Here is a 17,948-nt window from a genome sequence, read left to right as displayed (position 1 = left end):
TGGAATTTAATTCTTTGCTTATTTGAATCTTTTAATGTATTCCTATTATTAAGTTGGTTGAATGAAAAATCTGCAGAATGTGCTAATTTTCTATCTGATTAATCGCCAGAATAACCAATTACTAAAATAATTGTTAATGCCGCATGTTTAGAAGCCAACCTCGGTATCTGAGAGCCGCTGCTGGCTCCTCTTGTTGCTGGGCACCATCATCTGATCGTCCATCTCCATGTCGCTGCCGCCGCTGTGCTGCGTGTCGCTGTTATCGCTGCTGTCCGGACTGGCAGCCGGAGAGCCTGGAAACACAGAAAACAACCAATTTAAATAATAAAAAACTCTTTTTTTAAAAACAAACTGGGTTTGATCAAACTTGTAAAGGTCAGTTATGACCATCCTCGCTTTTTACAGCATGTTAAGATTATTGTGGTACAAAAGTATGTGTATTTTTCAGTCCTTGTTCATATGCGTGATTTTATACTTCTATCAGATTCAAATCATATTCTCAAAATGGTCTGTATTGTCAGAAAATATAATTAGAAGCAGTTACTTTGTGTAGTTTAGTGATACCTCACACTTTTTACTGAGAATGTTGTCCTAAAAAATGTTTTTTTTCCAGTTTTTTGTTTTTAGGTTTATGATTCATGTGCCATGCAGTCACAGCTACACAATTACCTAAAAAAGCAGCAATAAATAGTGATCACAGCTTTTATTGTCATCACATTACTTCAAAGTATGACAACAAAACTTTTTTTTCATGATTTCATAATTGTACTTAGTTTTCATCCTGATTTACTACATCTGGCTCCTTGTGGCACAGAATAATGATGAATGTCTGACGTCACTGAGGTAAAGGTTGGATGAAATACAGCTATAAAAATGATCGATTTAGTTCCACATCAGGAAGTGGCTCAGATCAGACGTTTTGGGGGGTGAGAAGATCAAACTGCCATGAAAAATGTGGGTGCAAGTCACATTTCCCTCCTGTGTGAACTCAGTCTAACAAACAACAGCTGGATCTGTACAGACATTAAATTACACAAACACAACAATTATTTTATTCATCCTGCATTTTTTATGTATTGATTGTGGTAAACTTTTGTTTTCTGTGCTTTGTTCTGTTTAAATATGTAACCAATATGTTTTTTAAAAGATAAAAAAAATCATAATTATTCTAATTTTTTGATGGAAGAAGCCTGATAGCTTGTTTTTATTGCACTGTGATGTACTGCATTAGCTTGAGGGTCTACAGATGAAAAGCAGCCCAACTGTGGCATACTTTGTGTGCATTGCCCCTTTTGAAATAAATAAACAACAATAATTAAGCCAGTTCTGACGACAAGAGGCTGCGCTGGATTTAAGTTTGAGCTATAATTCAGAAAAACACGCACCTCTTTACTTTCACCTCACAATTCAGCCCAACTCTGTGTTGGTCCACCACATAAAATCTCATTAAGATGCATTGAAATTTGTGGCAAAATGTAAAAGGTTAAGTAGAGGAGAATATTTTTCCAATGAATCATCGCTGGTTGAAGACAAGGATCCAGACTGACCTTTCTTGTTCCCCATGGGGAGGTTGGTGTTCAGCAGCGAAGCAAAAGAGCTCTGTTTGGAGAGCTGGGCCTTGGCTGCAAGAGCGTTGTTCCACAGAGCTTTTATCAGCATGGAGGCCAGGTACAACGTCTGGGTGGGGGGACAGGAGCGCATCAGGATTTCACAGTTTTGAAGCAGTTTGACGCAGCTTACAGAGAGCATCTGTGCCTGTAGAGTACCTGCTCAGTGTGGGCGCTGGGATGCAGGCCCGACACCAGGTTCAGGACGTGACGGAGAGGCACTGGGTCCAGGTTCTTTATTAACGACGGGAAAAGGTCATGGATGTAGCGGCTGCAGTGTTTCAACTGAAAGCACAAAAAAGAAAGCTGTGAAATATGATTGAGTGTGAATTGATTAATCGTGACAATTGATTGCTGAAATAATAATCAGCTAAATTGGGAATCAATTCATCGTTAACAGGAGTATACAGGCTCTAAAATATGGTAGCTGAAAAAGAAAAAAAAAACACTCAAAGAAGTAACTAGGACAAAACTGTAGATTAAAAATCGAAAGATTTTGCATTTTATATGGAAAAACCTTCTTTGTTCTATACAGAAATCCTCAAGTGTCGCAGTTTTAGTTTTACCTGGTTCAAATTCTGTTTAATATCCTATTAAGCATCTTTTAATCTCCAGTTATTAATAAGAAACATTGATCAACAGATTAGCCCTACACTGCATTGATGCTAAGTGAAGCAGAAACGTCTTTATTTAGTTGCAGATGCATTCTTTGCCATGTTGTTGCATTTTAGGCAATACAAATTTTATTTTCCTTTTTAGAAAAAGTTATTGAATTATTTGTTTATTTGCATTTTTAAGATATCTTTAATGGTTTATATAAAAAAAAGCTTAAGTGGATACATGAAAAATCTGCAGAATGCGCCACGTACTCATTAGCTTCAGTCGTAGTGAAAATAAATTACATTTAAATAATCCACAGCCACACAGCACTACTGCTGCGTTACTAAAAGCTGCAGGTTAGCGGTCATGTGAGAATCTGTTTCTTCCTACCTGAGCTGCAGCCCAGATACAGTCTATATGCTGCGTGCTGAGCCGGCCCTCCGCAGCCAAGAAGTTCAGGATCACTTGGCACTGCTTAATGATCTGGAAAACAAATGGAGACATGTGCAGCACTGGGGAAAATGCAACCGGAGGAGAGCAGAAAACCCACCAAGGATAGAAACAGAATTAGCATACAACCGTTTCCATATGGGAGGAGCTGAATTTATATGACTGACCTCAATGTGCAAATTGGGTCCGAATATGTGCTCCACCACGTTGTTGTGGATTAGCCAGTCTGCTAGCTCCTTTGCTATGGACCTGAAAAGATGAAGAACGACTTTCTGAATGACTCTCAATGGAGCAAAACAAAATAAAACCACCCAGAGAAAAACAATGTCGATGAGGAGGAATGGATTCTTCCTGTGATCAGGTAGTTTAGGTGTTATGGCCGACTTACGTTTCTGTGTCAGACACCAGCGACTCGTTGTTGCACACGTCGTTAAATGTGTGGAGCTGGTTCTGAGGAGAATCACAGACATGATGATGAACTGGAGTTCATCAAATAAAGCTTTATGCTGACAGAATCGCTTTGTACCAAACTGTATGCTGCATTACATCACATTACATATCAATGAAAATTACTTTTAAAAATAAGAGAATGTTACTCCATTATAATACACGTGTACCATTGAGTCCAACAAAAAAACTGTTTGAAATATTTGCTTCTAAAATGCCTTTAATTTGTGTATTTAAACATTGTTTTTTTTTATTTTTCGTCTTTCCTTCTTTGAATTGTGTTGATTGAACCCTAAAAAATAAATAAGCTTGTTTTGTATTATATATTTAAGAACTATTTAAACTTTCCCCATCATTGTTGGTTCTTAACATAAATAGATTATTTCACTTATAAGAAGATGTATTTTCCCATAAGTGAAATAATCTGCCAGTGGAAATGGTGCTTTTTCTAATCAATATTAAGAAATAACTGACTTAAAAAAGCCCAATGTTGCAATGTTACTTAAAAGGTAGTATACTTTAAATAAGACAAAAGAGACGAGACAAAAATACTTGGTAAACCAACGGTGGGAAATTAGCTGCAAAATCTCTGACTGGTGCATTTCTAAGTAAATCGCACATTCATAAAAACATGGATGAAAGTCACATGGTTAAAGTCCTGGAGCATCTAATTACTTTGCATCAGGATTTTTCTTTTTGTTGCTCCACCACAGATGATATTGCAGTGGAAAAAGTCATGATTTTTTCAATCAGATACTCGGTTTTCTTCTATTTGTCCGTCATGGCGGATGACGCCAGTAGACTTTACTGGCTCCAATATTAATTACCATAAAGTACAAAGAAAGTCAATTACTCCGCGTCTCCTTTTGTGTTTTTACATCGGTCTTTTGAAGGGATCGTGTCTTTGTCAGGCTTGTGGGCTTCCTGACTCGGACGCTGCATGTGACTGTGTGTCGGGTCTCTCTGTCGTTAGCCGCGTGACTCACCGTGATTTGGCTGAGTCCGGCTAACCGCATGGTGAGAGTGGGAGACATGAAGTACTTGAAGGCGAGGTCCAGGCTCTCCTTGTCGAAGCACAGCGCGCTGTCCAGCGGCTCCTTCACCGTGCTCCACATCAGGTCGGCCATGTTGCGGGCGGCGCTTTGGCGCAGCTCCTGGTCGGATAGCTTACACAGGTACCTGCCGGCGGCAAAAAGCGTTCAGTCCTGCTCGTCAACGTAGATAATCCAAAATGCACAAAGGAGAAAGTTTATGTACAGACAACAAAGACACGATGGTTTGTTGTACGGGCTGCCCTCAAGGTCATAAGGTCAGCAGTGGCTTCTAGCCTTAGTTACACCACAGAATAAACTGTCAGTTAATAAACTGACATTCAAACAAACCAAAGTTTTAATAATAATACATTTCATTTGAAGGCGCCTTTCAAAGCACTCAAGGTCACCGAACAGGAAACAATAAAACAAAAACGACAAAACAATAAAAGTCATATATTCATATACCAAACAAAATTAAAAAGAAATTACATGAAGCAGAAAGTTACAGTTTCAAAACCGCTTAAATTTCATGTGTTCACCATTTATATGGTTTAAAGTCCGTTTTAAGGTGCCGGTCAGACACAGTGACCAAGAACCACGGCTGAAACGATTCATCGATTAGTGGTGATGAACTGGTTATTGAAATAATCAACTAAATCAGTAATTGATTGATTATTAACTGTAGTATACAGATTAAAAAAAAAAAATCAGTTTGCTGAAAGAACAACACTAAGAGAACCAATGGACCAAAACTGGACAAAAAATATGAACATTTTGAATTTACAATAAAAAAATAAAAAAAACATTCGTCTGTAAATATGTTCTACCCAAAACTCTTCAAGTGGCATTTTTTGCTTCAGCCGGATCAAATTACTGTAAAAAATCCATCTATTAATCAGCTAATCCAGAAACACTGGATTGATGTCAAAACCACCAGAAAGCCGTGAGCTTTTCACATGTTGAAGTATTTTTTAGCTGCAGATTCATCCTTTGCTACAAATAATTAAACGTTTACTAAAAAAAACGCAATAAGATTTTTAATTTTCTTATGTAAAAAAATAATTTAACTGTTTGTTTATTTGGATCCCTTAGTGTTTTTCTAATATTGTATAAAAATAATAAATAACTGTTAGCTGCAGCCCTGAACAGAGTTTACTCTGTTCTGGACTGCCCCGTCCCCACCTGTTGCTGCACAGTCCCAATCAGCTGGCTGAAAAGCTGCTACACTTCTTCCTCTCTGACAAGCAAAAAATTTAGCCGTTTAGAAATATCTACGGTCATGAAAAGCAAAATCACACATGGCATAAAAACGCACCATCTGTCACTCCTTTGAAGATAACTCTTAATAAAAAGTTCTCTTTAAAAAATACTCTTTAATAAAAGAGTTATCTTTAATAACTCTTAATTAGCTTGTAAAAATAAATGAACTTGTTAGACTTGTGTTGCTCTATAAAGACAACATTATAGACACAAAAACCAAATAAATAGTCTGACAAGAATGTAAATGTAATAGTTATTTTGTGTTTTAGCGACACTCTGTACCCACAGAGCATGACGACAGTTTGGGGAGAGGAAATACTTGACAACCCCGTGGTCACTCTGACACTTTCTTTCCCTTTATTAAAAGAAACTGAAGAACGTAAAAAGAGTAGAAAAAAAATTGTACCTCTTTGAAACTGGCCCATGCTTCGATGAATCTCACATTAACAAATGTAGCGTCTCTGAATTGGACAACAGCGATGCTCATTTCATTTATTCATCTAGTTTTTGCCGCTCCCTCTCAGTCGCAGGGTAATCACATGTTGCCGGTTTGGACGGACGTTTTGTTTCCGTTTCACTAAAAGTGCCTCCTCTTCCTCAAGTAAAACATTTTCGCCTTATTATTTTCCCTGTGACATGCAGGAGAGGCAGGTATGTATGCGTCACATGACCAGGCCTGCCAGAAAAAACTGGAAGCCCAGCAACTGTTGCCGTGGTGACAGAAACTCTTCCTAGCAACAAACTTATGGCTCTCTGGTATTTGAGAGAGAAAGACGGCGCAGATGGAACAACGGTTGTTAAAGCTCAGTGCTCATTTTGTAAAACAGCTCAAGTCTGTTGCAGGGAGCAAACCGGTTGATATTTAAAATCATGTGAAAGTGCAGCAAGCAGGATTCCTAAATCAGGTTTGGTGGAGTCGCTAATCGGATCGGCCGAAAGCGCACAGACTCTGGCCAGAGCAGCTGTTTTAATGCAGCATTCGATAAAAGGTCAGCTCCTTAATTATCGGAGAAGGCAAGAACCAGCAGAAAACGGGGTAATTCAACAGTGTTTAAAATGACTTGCAACAATTATTACCTTTTAAAAAACGTGCTAACTCACGTAGCACCAAATAAGAAAGAAAGGAAATGCTTATTTACACTGAAAGTAATCATTGCCCTTTGTGGGAAAAGCTGCATAAATAGTCATATCTTCTGTTCTGATTTACAGGAGTCGGCGGTTTGAGTGTCTCAGGTTTTTGGAAAGGGCATGAAATCTAAATGTTGCCTTTGCAGCTCATTTCTGGTCCTGAAAGCATCGAAAGGTCTCCAATAACCTGAGGGTCTGCATGGCTGTCCAGCTAATGTATTTAGACTTACAACCATTCAGTGCTCAACACACCAACACGGAAATATGTCCTTTTGCAATCAGTGAGACAATACAGTGAATTTTTTCTCTCCATTTTTTTAGCCTCACCGAGTTTCAGTTGAATGTATTAAGTTTACATTTCAGGCCCAAAAATAATCCTGCATTATTCACTCACTGATTTTCTGAACATACCAAGTAGGTAAATGTGGTGAGACAGAGATATAAAGTTGCACATCATCAGCATAAGTAAACCTTAACGCCAGATGTGATCTTAGGTCAATCATTTATGTAGCTGCCAAATAACAAAAAGTTGTAACAGTTCGTCAAGTAAGATTTCAGCCACAGTTACAGTGGCCAAGAGATGGAAACGCGCAGCAAACAGTGAAAGACACAAATAAAAAAAATAAAATAAAATAAAAAACGTAGCAATTACACAAGATGAAAAAGTAAATGGAAGCAAAATGGAGAATGCTGCAAATAGCAAAAACAACAGCAAGCGTGAAACGCTGCAAACTTGGTGAACAGAAATGCTCCAGACCACTAGGGGGAGTGTGGAGTTGGTAATATACCTCACGTAACTGTGTTGCTGTTTTATAATTTTGTAAAAACATGAGGAGTAGCGTGCCTTTTCTTTCTTCCTCCAATTTACTTCTAGACATCCCATTAAATTATAATATCCCATCTTTACTGTGAGGCTTTCTCCATATGATTTGATCGTCGACTCCCCCTAGTGGTCTGGAGTTTGTAGCGTTTCATAATTGCTGTTTTTACCGTGTGCAGCATTTTCCCTTTTTCTTCTGTTTCCTGTTATTGCAGCATCTTAGTTTGCTTTTGTTTTGTAGATTGTTTTTTTTTTGCATCCATGTTCTGTGATTTCAGCTTTTTGTTGTTGTTTTTTTTTTTTGCATCATTTTTCTCTTGCATTTATTTGCTGCGCTTTGGACGTTGCATCATTCATTTGCTTGCTGCACGTTTAGCAGTTTGCAGCAAATTTGCACCCGTCGGCCACCGTACACAGCAGCAGACAATCCTACGCCAACAATCAACTGTAAGAAGCTAAAAGCTCTTAGGTACCTCCACATATAAACTTTACTAAAATTAACAAAAAGACTTGGATCATTTTAAATAATTTGATTACATCTCTGTCTGTAGGGAAAACAGGTTTTATGTTAAACCAACAAGAAGGAACTACAGCTTGTTAAAAAAAATGCAAAAACTGTCCAGTGTGGTTTTATTTTCTAATGAAAGTGAATCAGCATGTTTGTAACTTACCGTATTACATAGGTGCGGAAGGGTATGATGTGCTGCATAACTGCAGGAATGTGCAACCATATTCGTATCTGTGGGAGGGTTAAAAAAAGAATCATACTAATTATTCATAATGTCGCACACAGAATTAGTAATAGTATGAGAAAATGGAAGTTTGCTGGAGACAATATGGAATTAAAGAAAAAAATGCTGCTTTTTCCAACTTAGAGTATTTTCCTCAGTATATGAGTAAGAGTGCAACTAACAGAACATCTGACTCACATTTGAGACAATTGTGATAAAGGCATGAGCGATGGGGAAGGGGAGGCTCTCTGGTGTGCCCAGCTCAAAGCATTCCTTCATCAGGGAGAGGCCGTGTTTCCCACAAAACAGACAGACGTAGCGAAGGAGGTGAAGCGGCACCTCCACGTCCTGCATTAAGAATCAAAATAAAGTCATAATATGTTCATTTTGCATCCTAACATAAACAAAAATGACCAACAAATCAAATAGACCTTACAAATACACATTTTGTTTACCTTAAGCTTTGGCTCAAACTTAGTTCTGAAAACAATTCCTTCATCCATAAAGAAAACATTTTTAAAAATCCAGAAATTAACCAAAGGTGAAAATAGTTATTCCAGGATTTCTGAAGCAAAGTTTTGTTAAAAAGTTGTAAGCAGGTAATATCTAACCTGGAGTAGAAAACTCTCCTTGAAATCCTCATTTTGTTTTAATATAAGCTCGACTTGTAACATGATGCTAAATGCTAATCCAAGTGTTGAGAAGAAAGTTTATTTTGACAGTTTTAAACCAACGTCAAAAACATAATAAAAGTTTGGCTAATGCTTTTTCATGAACCTTTAAAATGTTCTCATGTTTGTTTCAGATCATCATTTCCGGATAAGCTGAGGAATATTTGCACAGGAAATGGAGGTGGGAGGACGTGTACAATCAATAATCGTTTTGAAACACAAAGTTTTGTTCACAGAACTACTTTCATGTCACGCTAGATGAACAGAACCGCAACTAAACGAGGAAATACACACGAGATAATTTAGTGCAGGAACGGGAGGAAAAAACTCCCATTTCTGGTGAACTGAATCTGACCCTGCAACATATTGACCAGATGGAAACAAAGCATCAAGGAAGCCTTGTTACCACAGAGATTACGTTACACTTACTGCACTGTTTTCACTGACAAAACAATGGAAGGTAAGAAACTTCAGCAACAGTTAACCAAACAAAGCAAAAAGACTCGCACAACAGAAACAAGAACGAAAACTATGATGTCAGTCAGTTCTGACTATTTAAATAAAACCTTTTAGGGACATTCATGTTTGACATAGATAATATTGTAGTGTGAACAATTAATTGTATAATCTTGAATTCAGATTTTAAGCAATGAATTCATCCACAAAACTGAAAAAACATCTTTAAATCATCTGAAAAACACAAATATCTGTCACATATCTCAAAACAGGAAACACGAAGGCTCTTTTTCATAAAAAGTAGAAATCATAGCTTACAGGACGTATTTAAATCTTGCTGATTCATGGAACAAAACAGAGATAATAAACTGGAAGCCGAAACTTTACACAATGTTCAAATATGGACATTCAGTACTTTGAGTTTCAGGTTTCTCTGGCCAAACGTCAGAAAACTAACAGTCTGTGCCTCGTAGTATGACGTCTAAATCAAACGCAGAATGAAAAAGATGCATGACACAAGAGACTGCTGGAAAATACAAAATACAACTCATTTGAAGATTTGAAGTAAACCTGATTTCACTTTAAAAAAAAACTGAATGGGATGCAAACAAAACTGGTGACATTTGTTACAAATATTTACAGTAATTACAGTAACTACTTACGCGAAACTACTAAATTATGAGCATTTTGGACCAAATGTAAAATCTATAGAAGCAGCTGCGTTTTTACCAGCTGTGTGGTCCTGAAATGCCAGCTGATGTTTAGAAATTCTGGCTAAAACACCAAAAAAAAATCTCCCATTTGCAGCTCCGTTTATGAACCGCACCCATAAAACTCGTCCCAACAGTGAATAACATGAAAAAAAAAAATATATATATATATATACAAATCACAGACTAAACAAAACACCAACTGCCCTTATTTCAAAGGCAGTTGAAATATGTTTCAACTGTCAAATATGTCAATTATGTTTTAATGAGGTTAAAGTTATTTGTGAGGAACTAACTAAGAGGTGTAATAGTATAATTTGAGGAAGAAAAAGTAACAAAGGTTCTTACATTCATGTCGCAGAAGGAGCCCAGGATGTTGCTTTCATGAGCAGATATGTCCTGGGAATAATAATAAAAAAGGAAAAACAAGAATGGCACCAGCTGGTTAATAAAACATGAATGGCAAATACCAAAAGTAATCTAAAAATCGCTTTTACATGGCCTGGGTGATACTGCCAAAAAATGATAGTACAATAAACATTTTACAATAGTTTTCACAATAAATAGCGATATTACAGAAGAGTTTTTTTTTATTTATTTGGTCAAACAAATGTGTAACTACAAAACAAAGATTTTTTAAATTTCCTTTATAAGCAGTCACCAGAAGAAAAAAATATATCTAAATATAAATACATACAAATCACACAATACGCTTAGAGCGTCAAAGAAAATACCGTATTTTTCGGAGTATAAGCTGCTACCTTTTTCCCGCGCTTTGAACATGGCGAGTTGTTCAAGATATTATTTTATTTAAAAACTCAAACAATATGCGCAAAACTAAGAATCTCTTCCTTTTAAATCATTTCAAAAGGATTTAAATCTGTATTTTAACTTTCCTTTAAAAAATGCTCAACACCAAAATATATGAAACATAAAAAACCTGCACAAAGTAAAAGCCTGTGCTCACTTCCTAACGATCAGGAAATTTGTTTAATTTGAAGCAACGACTGTGTCAGTGTTTGGTGTTTAGCTTTTCATGTTGAGTTTTTTTAAGGAAAACATGGTAAAATTAAGTTACATTACAAAATAAAATGCATTACATTATCAAAAGCAAAATGCTCACTAACTCCTTTACTGCTTTCTTCCCACACTTTGAAGCTCAGTAGGACGTTTGGGTTAGTTACATGTAGGACTTGTTCTCACCTCTATGGTGGGGTGCGTGTTGTGTTTGTAGGCCGTGTAGAGAGGAAACTGGATCTGAAAAATCTTGGCCGCACACAGCAGCAGTTTTTCTTTCTCCTCTGTGGTCCAAGAGCTGAAGGGGTCCAGGTTGTCGCCTCCGCCTCCAGCAGAGTTCTCCCCATTCCCAGACTCGCTGCCACCGTCCAGAGGTCCCAGCGGGTTCGCTTGGCCTCCATCTGGCCGGATTGTGTCCTGCTCGTGGCTCTGAGTCTTCTGGTTTGGGTCGGGTGTGTTGGCGTCCTCTTCAGCAGAGTCCCTTTCCACATTGACGGGTTCGTCCTCGCCGGGGGAGGCCGGCTGGGGGAGCGAGCCGGGTGCAGACTCTCCGGCGGCCCAGTCGGGCCTGCCCTCTTCGGTCCCAGACCCTTTTTGCGTGAGGTTCTGGGCGCTGCAAAGCTGGTTTCTCAGGCTGTTGATCTGAGTGATGACCAGGTTTATGAGGGCGTACACCAGCTGATTAAAAACCTCCAAGTGCTTGTACTCTTTGAAGCAGCACAGACATTGCCTGGAAGAAGAAGGAGAAAAGCACAAAAGATTACGGTTTTCATTTTGACTGGTACCGGGATGGCCAGGAAGTAATCCATTTTGTCTCCACTCTTTTAGAACACCAACATTTAGCTGTTTAATATAAAAATGTGTTGGCAAATGAAGTCAGAGAAAGTAGGAACAACATACAAGGAAACAGTCTTCCAGCTCTGGAGACACTGGTACAGTCGTTTGTTATTAAACTATTTTTGCATGATTGTGGATATGAATATCCGGTTGGTTCTTATTTTGTTTTTTTTGGTTGGACCTTGAGTCTGAAATAAAGATTTTATCTCTCCATCTATCAAAGATGCCCGACTGCAGCTACAGTTAGTGATGCTGGGCAATTTCATCAATCTCAGTGTAAATACACAAACTGCACAGATTTTTTTAGCAGGCATATTTCTAGGAAACACTGCATGTCTTTAAAAGTTAACAGGCATGCGGAGCAGTAGGGGAGGTCACTCAAATGAACAGAACAGGAAGTGCTTTTATTTTGATAAGCAGAATGTGTCTGTTCCACGGGATTTGCTCCTAGGAAACATTTATGCTATATAGAGAAAACATCCTAGAAAAATACATTCTTTTCACTTTTTTGTTCCTTTTTTCATGTTAGCCTCCCTGCAGAATCGATGGGATTCGTCCAGCAGGAAGAAGACTGACCTCTGAGACCAGGAGCTGATGTAGCCCAGCACTCGCAACGCATGTTCCTTCTTCAGCTGGAAGCCTCCTTCACTGCCGTCTGCATCAGATACTGAGGAAAAAACACAAACCACAACCGAATGGAAAACCTTAAAAATACAAAACACTTGTTTTAGTTCATTTTTTTTTTTTACTTTTAATGAAAACACCCCAAAACAAAAATCAAATAAAGCTTGCTGTCCTCCCAAGTGTCGCATAAATGTAAACATTATATTCAGTTTTTTTAACCATCTACATGCTGCAATGCCAATAAAAGAAAAACGCCATAAACAGAGCAGTGTGCATGTTATGACACATCACTTTTATTAAAAAGTGTGACTTTTAATGAAGAAAATATTTCTACCCTGCAGTATAACCCTTTACACAGAAATACTGCTGTAAGCCTCCAAAACGGATTATTTCAGTGAGGACAGAGATCTAAAATAATTTAAAATAACACTGCTTTACAAAAAATATTTGTTGGAAGTTGCCTTTTTTTTTCAAATGAATTAGGAATATTTTGCACAGCTAAATCCAAAGATTAGATCCATTTTCTAAATCAGGTCAGGTTTTTATTCTAATTTGATTTAGAGAAATCCGATCTTCTGACTAAATTGATGACATTTTTGTGACATTATCAGTTCCATATGTGAGAACAAGTTATGCATTTTGAAGCTCATGTTGCATCCATAGTTCAGGGAGTTGACATGACTGAGAAAAACCAATGTGATCTTTTTGATTCAGCACATCAAAGTTACCCTAAAACAGTTGAAAAAAAACCCAGACAGTTTTTTGGCTGTTGACCAGTGTAATATTTACAAAATGTTTGTTGACTTGAGTTGCTAAAAATCGACATCGGAAAGTCAAAGACAGTGTACAAGATTGAAAAAAGACCATAAAACTGTGATTTCTGCGTCATTACTCGTTATAAATATTATTATAACCCAACTCTAATTTAAACTTTTATACAACTTTTCCCCCGATCCGTCCGCTGTGTCTCTTGGCCTTCGAGACGCTTTTTGCTCACTAATGTTCTCTAAACATCCGAGTCCTTCACAGAACAGATAAAATCTCTTACTAATGTCACTTCCAGGCATCCGTTTCTTCTGCCAGATGTGGAGTTTTTTAGATAACGTTCAACATTTTTTCCTTACAGCCCAGAAATCTTTGACCTGCATCTAATGCACTACTCTCTTCAGAGTAGTGAGCTGTAAATGTGGTTAAACTTAACAGAATTAAGCAGGCAGAGGGGAATAAATTCACCTTAGCATCAGCTGCAAACTCTTTTTAAGCCGTTATTATTAGGCCAGTCAGAAGAACTAACTTAGCTGGACGATAAATTGTCCCAGGAGTTATTGCGATAAATGATAACTAATGGTAGTGGCATTAACTGTGCCAGAACACATTGTCAAAGATTAATAAACTTTAAATGAAAATGTAACACTGCAACTGGAAGACATCTTTAAATATCTAAATTACATGAACAAAAACAACAAATAAAATTAATTACGAAGTCCTTCAAAAAAACGGATTAGTTGAGACCAAAACACCAGACTGAAAACTTTTATCGCCCAGTTTTTGGTAGAAAGAGAAAAACAATAAATCACACATGCATAAACATTTGAGCTCATTTTAATTCATGCAATTAATTGTTTTCTTGGTTATTGCGACAGGCCTAATTGTAATAAATACATAGATGAAAACATGTGAACTTTTTGTTCATCTTTATATGTTCTTGTCTGTCAATAAAAAATAAATAAATCCCGCTCTAGTCATACCAATGGCTTTTAATGGCACGAGAGTGGCTTGCTTCTCATATTACAGTCATTGTTCTGGCCTCCATGCAGCGCCACAAAGCTCCCACCCAGCCTGACGGAGTCAAGTAACCTCCCTGAACCATCGTCCTCAATTTCCCACCAAAGACTCCCAACATGAAACAGAACCAGCAGGGTTCGGCCCGGCACTCTGGTCCCACAGGCGGGATCGTTTCCAGCTCCAAGTGAGAACAGAAGCTCGTCGTACGGACCGCGACACATGCAGCTCAGGAATTTCAAGCCCTCCATGAGGAGTTCCTGCAGCAGGCTAACAGGTGTTGCACGGAGTGGAGGGATACACAAAGAAATTACAGATCTCAATACAGGCATCTTAAATATTCACATCCTGAGATGTTTAGGTGTTAGTGAAGCCATAGTAGATGCCGTTCAGCTGGAATGTATTTAGTCTAGGACAATTAATTATGTTCATTTTTCACTTAAGCTTTTTTTTTTAAGTAACATTATACAAGGTTTCCCCCAGAAAACTCGCTAAGCCTGGTGGTTGGGTGGCAGGACAGTCATTCATCCAGCCGCCAGTCGTGTTTTTGAGTTAAAAAATGTTTAAATTTCACAGGAAATTTGATCACTAGATAATTATGTGCTATTGAAAGATTAATACCTGAACACCAACTATAAAGTCTTAAAAAAATGCAAACATTTTAAAAAGACTTAGATAAACGAGCAATGCTTAGCCTGGTGGCCCGCCAGGCTTATAATACACTGGGAGAAAACTTGTTAGAAATACATTAAAAGATGCAAATAAACAAAATCCTTTTTAAACTAAACATTTTATTGGCTGAAATTAAATAAAACAGCATTCTTTTAGCCTAAAAAAACATCTGACGTCAACATTTGAAAAGTTCAGCCCTTTCTGCTTGATTTATCAATACAGTGTAGGGCTGATCTGTTATTATAAACAGTTTCAACTGTGTGAAGACATTTGCGAATGTTGCTTGTTCATCAGATTTAAAGACAAACTAAAAACATCCCCAACATGTAATGAACAAAGAAAAAAAAAAGAAAATTAATGAAAATGTTAACATATTCAATTTTTTAGCTATTTAATTAATTAATTAAAATAAATGCATCAGAGTTTTGGCCCTATGCAAGTTCATTGAGCATGAACAGTTTTCCAAGACTTGTTTCCCTGAAGTAATTATACGTTTTTGTCCAGATGCTGTGAAACATTGGACATGAAAAACCAATACTGCAATAAGAAAATGCAATTAAAAAGTACTGGAACGAGTCTAAGAACTCGTTTCAGGTAGAAAAGAAACATCCAAACAGTTTGCACTGATAAAAATTGGCTCCATTTGCCAGTGAATAATGTACTGACGTCATCTTCAAACTGTACGTTGAAAATGGGGGAAAAAAAGATTAAGACAGAAAAAGTCTAAACTCTCTGTATGGATGTCTTTAAGAAATGATTTGTGAAAAGCTTCGGGAGCGAATTAAGCCTCATTTTAGTGACATTTCTGGAGTTGGAATAAATTTTGAGGTTAACAATGAAAATGTTTTTCATCTTTTCTAAGAATGCAAAAAACTGACGGAGCTTTCTATTGGTCACAATTAGAGATGCACCGATCCACTTTCTCACTTCTGATACCGATATGTTAGCTTTAGTTTCAGCCGATACCGATCCAACAAAGGAAAACAGAGTTGAATTGACTTAAAAGGTTACTTTTTTTAAACCTAAATACACCAATAGCTTCACAGGCTTGGCCAAACATTTAAAAACAACTTTAATTTGTTCAGTCAGTGAAACTGGGAGTAAAACAGCCAATGTAAAATAAATAAAGAAAACTGACAAAAATAGGTTGACTATGTTGATCAAACGTGTATAAATAAACTGCAACAAATCTTTTAAATAGTTCAGAAAGTGCAATTAGGAATTATAAATATAATATAAAATAATAAAGCATTACACTGCTCAGAGCTCAAAGCATAGAATTAGACTGAATAGATCTGCCCTTATGGATCAGGCACATCTAGATAGCCAATCTAGATATTTTCAAACATTTTTGCCGGTACAGAGATTAATATCAGAGTGATTAATCTCTAATCAAGATGAAAACATAAAATCATCTGGCTAACAACACATATTTATGCATAATGTTAAAGTGTTGTATATTTGTCATGCGTACTACATCCATATTGTGATTCCTGAACGTATGAGAGCAAATAACACACATTCAACTTCTGCTCCAGCTTCTTGAACCACAAAGAGTCCTGAATAAGTCAGAACAAACTCAAACAAGATTTAAATACAGCAGCTGCACTGCTTACACACCCTCTCTAATCCATTCATTTCACAAAACCAACTAAACCGATTCAAGAGAAGTGATTTGTAAACCAGAAGCTGCTCTTTTCTTTTTTTTTTTAGCAGAAAAATATTTTAGTTTTTTGCTCTGATCTTTTGGGCTCAAACACAGAAAGCCTGATTGGCTCACATGAGGCACCAAGTGAGAAAAGTTTCACTTTTATTTCACGTTAAAGCTGGATTTATATCTCCAAAGCTTTGTGTTAGCATTGTTTACAGACTGTGAGAGTAAATCCATCAGATTATCTCTCACTTAAAGACACAGATGCATGAATAAATAAAACGGATATTAATCACAATATTTATGCAGGTTACTTAGATTGGCGGTTGTACAGTTGGGAAGTGACAGTTGCATGCAACTTTGCATACAACAGTCCTGCATGTTATTAAACTGGATTCTCCTGCTCCATTTCTCAAAAACGCATGCTGCTGCTGCAGACCTAAGGTCACAGGTCACCTTCAGACACAGCATATGGAGCTGCCAGTCTTGTTGACAGAGCGGTCACAGCTGACGGCACCCCATGGTCAAACACCCTCCGTTCTGTTGCTCCAGTTATTATACGCCGTTTCTCCGTGTGATGTAGTAAAATCTGCTGTCTAATAAGCCGAAACATTCAGAGGAGATTTGCATTTACAGACTGACAAGGTGGCAAAGAGTCAATCAGTACTAATATGAATATTTTGTTCCATCCTGACTAATAATACAGAACGATTTAGGGCTGCGGCCACAATTAACCATCTTAGAAAGTGATTATTTTATGTATGAATGCAAGATGTGGATTTTCTGTTCGGCTTGTTTTGGTTGAATATTAATTGAAATGAATAGAAATTAAATACAGCTGACTTAATATGTAATCTTGGGTAAAATAGAAAGAATTTTTTTTATTCGATCAGTCAAAAAAAAAAGTGAAACATGACCCATTTACAGAGGCCTTAGTCCTCGACTCAGCAGTTGCGGGTTTGAGTCTCGGCCCACCGACCTTTGGCACATGTCTTCCCTTTCTCTCTCTTAACCCGATTTCCTGTCCGACCGTCAAATAAAGGCCTCTAGACCCAACAAAACCTTTAAAAACTAAAAACAAAGTCTACTACATCCTCTACTAATAACTATAAAACATTGTATATTTTTGTTTGCAAACTCTACACCGGTTTACGGCCTAATATAACCACCAAAATAAAACTGAGTAAAAGCCAAGTTTAAATCTAAGCTCCAAAAACTACTTAACAGATAATCTGAAGTTGAAATAAACTCAGATTTGCCTTCTGCAGGTTAGAAACAGCAGCTCCGACTGTTATAAGAGTGTCTTTGTGGAACAGTAACTCTCACTGCAGGCAGTCAGAAACACACAAAATCAGCTACTGTTCTAAAAATATAATCAGCTCAACATAAACTGAACTAATTCAGTGCATAAAAGGCACAATAAACACACCGGTACTGCTTAACAGTGTACA

The 17,948-nt window shown here is 37.3% G+C and overlaps 1 protein-coding gene and 1 long non-coding RNA gene across 2 annotated transcripts in view; one reads left to right on the top strand and one right to left on the bottom strand.

The window, feature by feature from the left end:
- usp34 (ubiquitin specific peptidase 34) overlaps nucleotides 1-17,948 on the bottom strand; it is a 76,207-nt gene that overhangs the window by 53,953 nt on the left and 4,306 nt on the right. The window contains exon 2 of the mRNA XM_007570485.2: nucleotides 12,345-12,435. Coding sequence (XP_007570547.1) covers nucleotides 12,345-12,435 — 91 coding nt within the window. The remainder of the gene's footprint in view (nucleotides 1-12,344; nucleotides 12,436-17,948) is intronic.
- LOC107838472 (uncharacterized) overlaps nucleotides 12,482-17,948 on the top strand; it is a 17,367-nt gene continuing 11,900 nt past the window's right edge. Inside the window, exons 1-2 of the long non-coding RNA XR_001664540.1 lie at nucleotides 12,482-12,492; nucleotides 17,798-17,804. This is a non-coding gene — a long non-coding RNA (uncharacterized LOC107838472). The remainder of the gene's footprint in view (nucleotides 12,493-17,797; nucleotides 17,805-17,948) is intronic.

Source organism: Poecilia formosa, unplaced genomic scaffold (assembly GCF_000485575.1).
Source record: "Poecilia formosa unplaced genomic scaffold, Poecilia_formosa-5.1.2 Scaffold262, whole genome shotgun sequence".
NCBI lineage: Eukaryota > Metazoa > Chordata > Actinopteri > Cyprinodontiformes > Poeciliidae > Poecilia > Poecilia formosa.
Note: the sequence above shows the minus strand (reverse complement) of the source record. Positions and strands in the feature narration are given on the sequence as shown.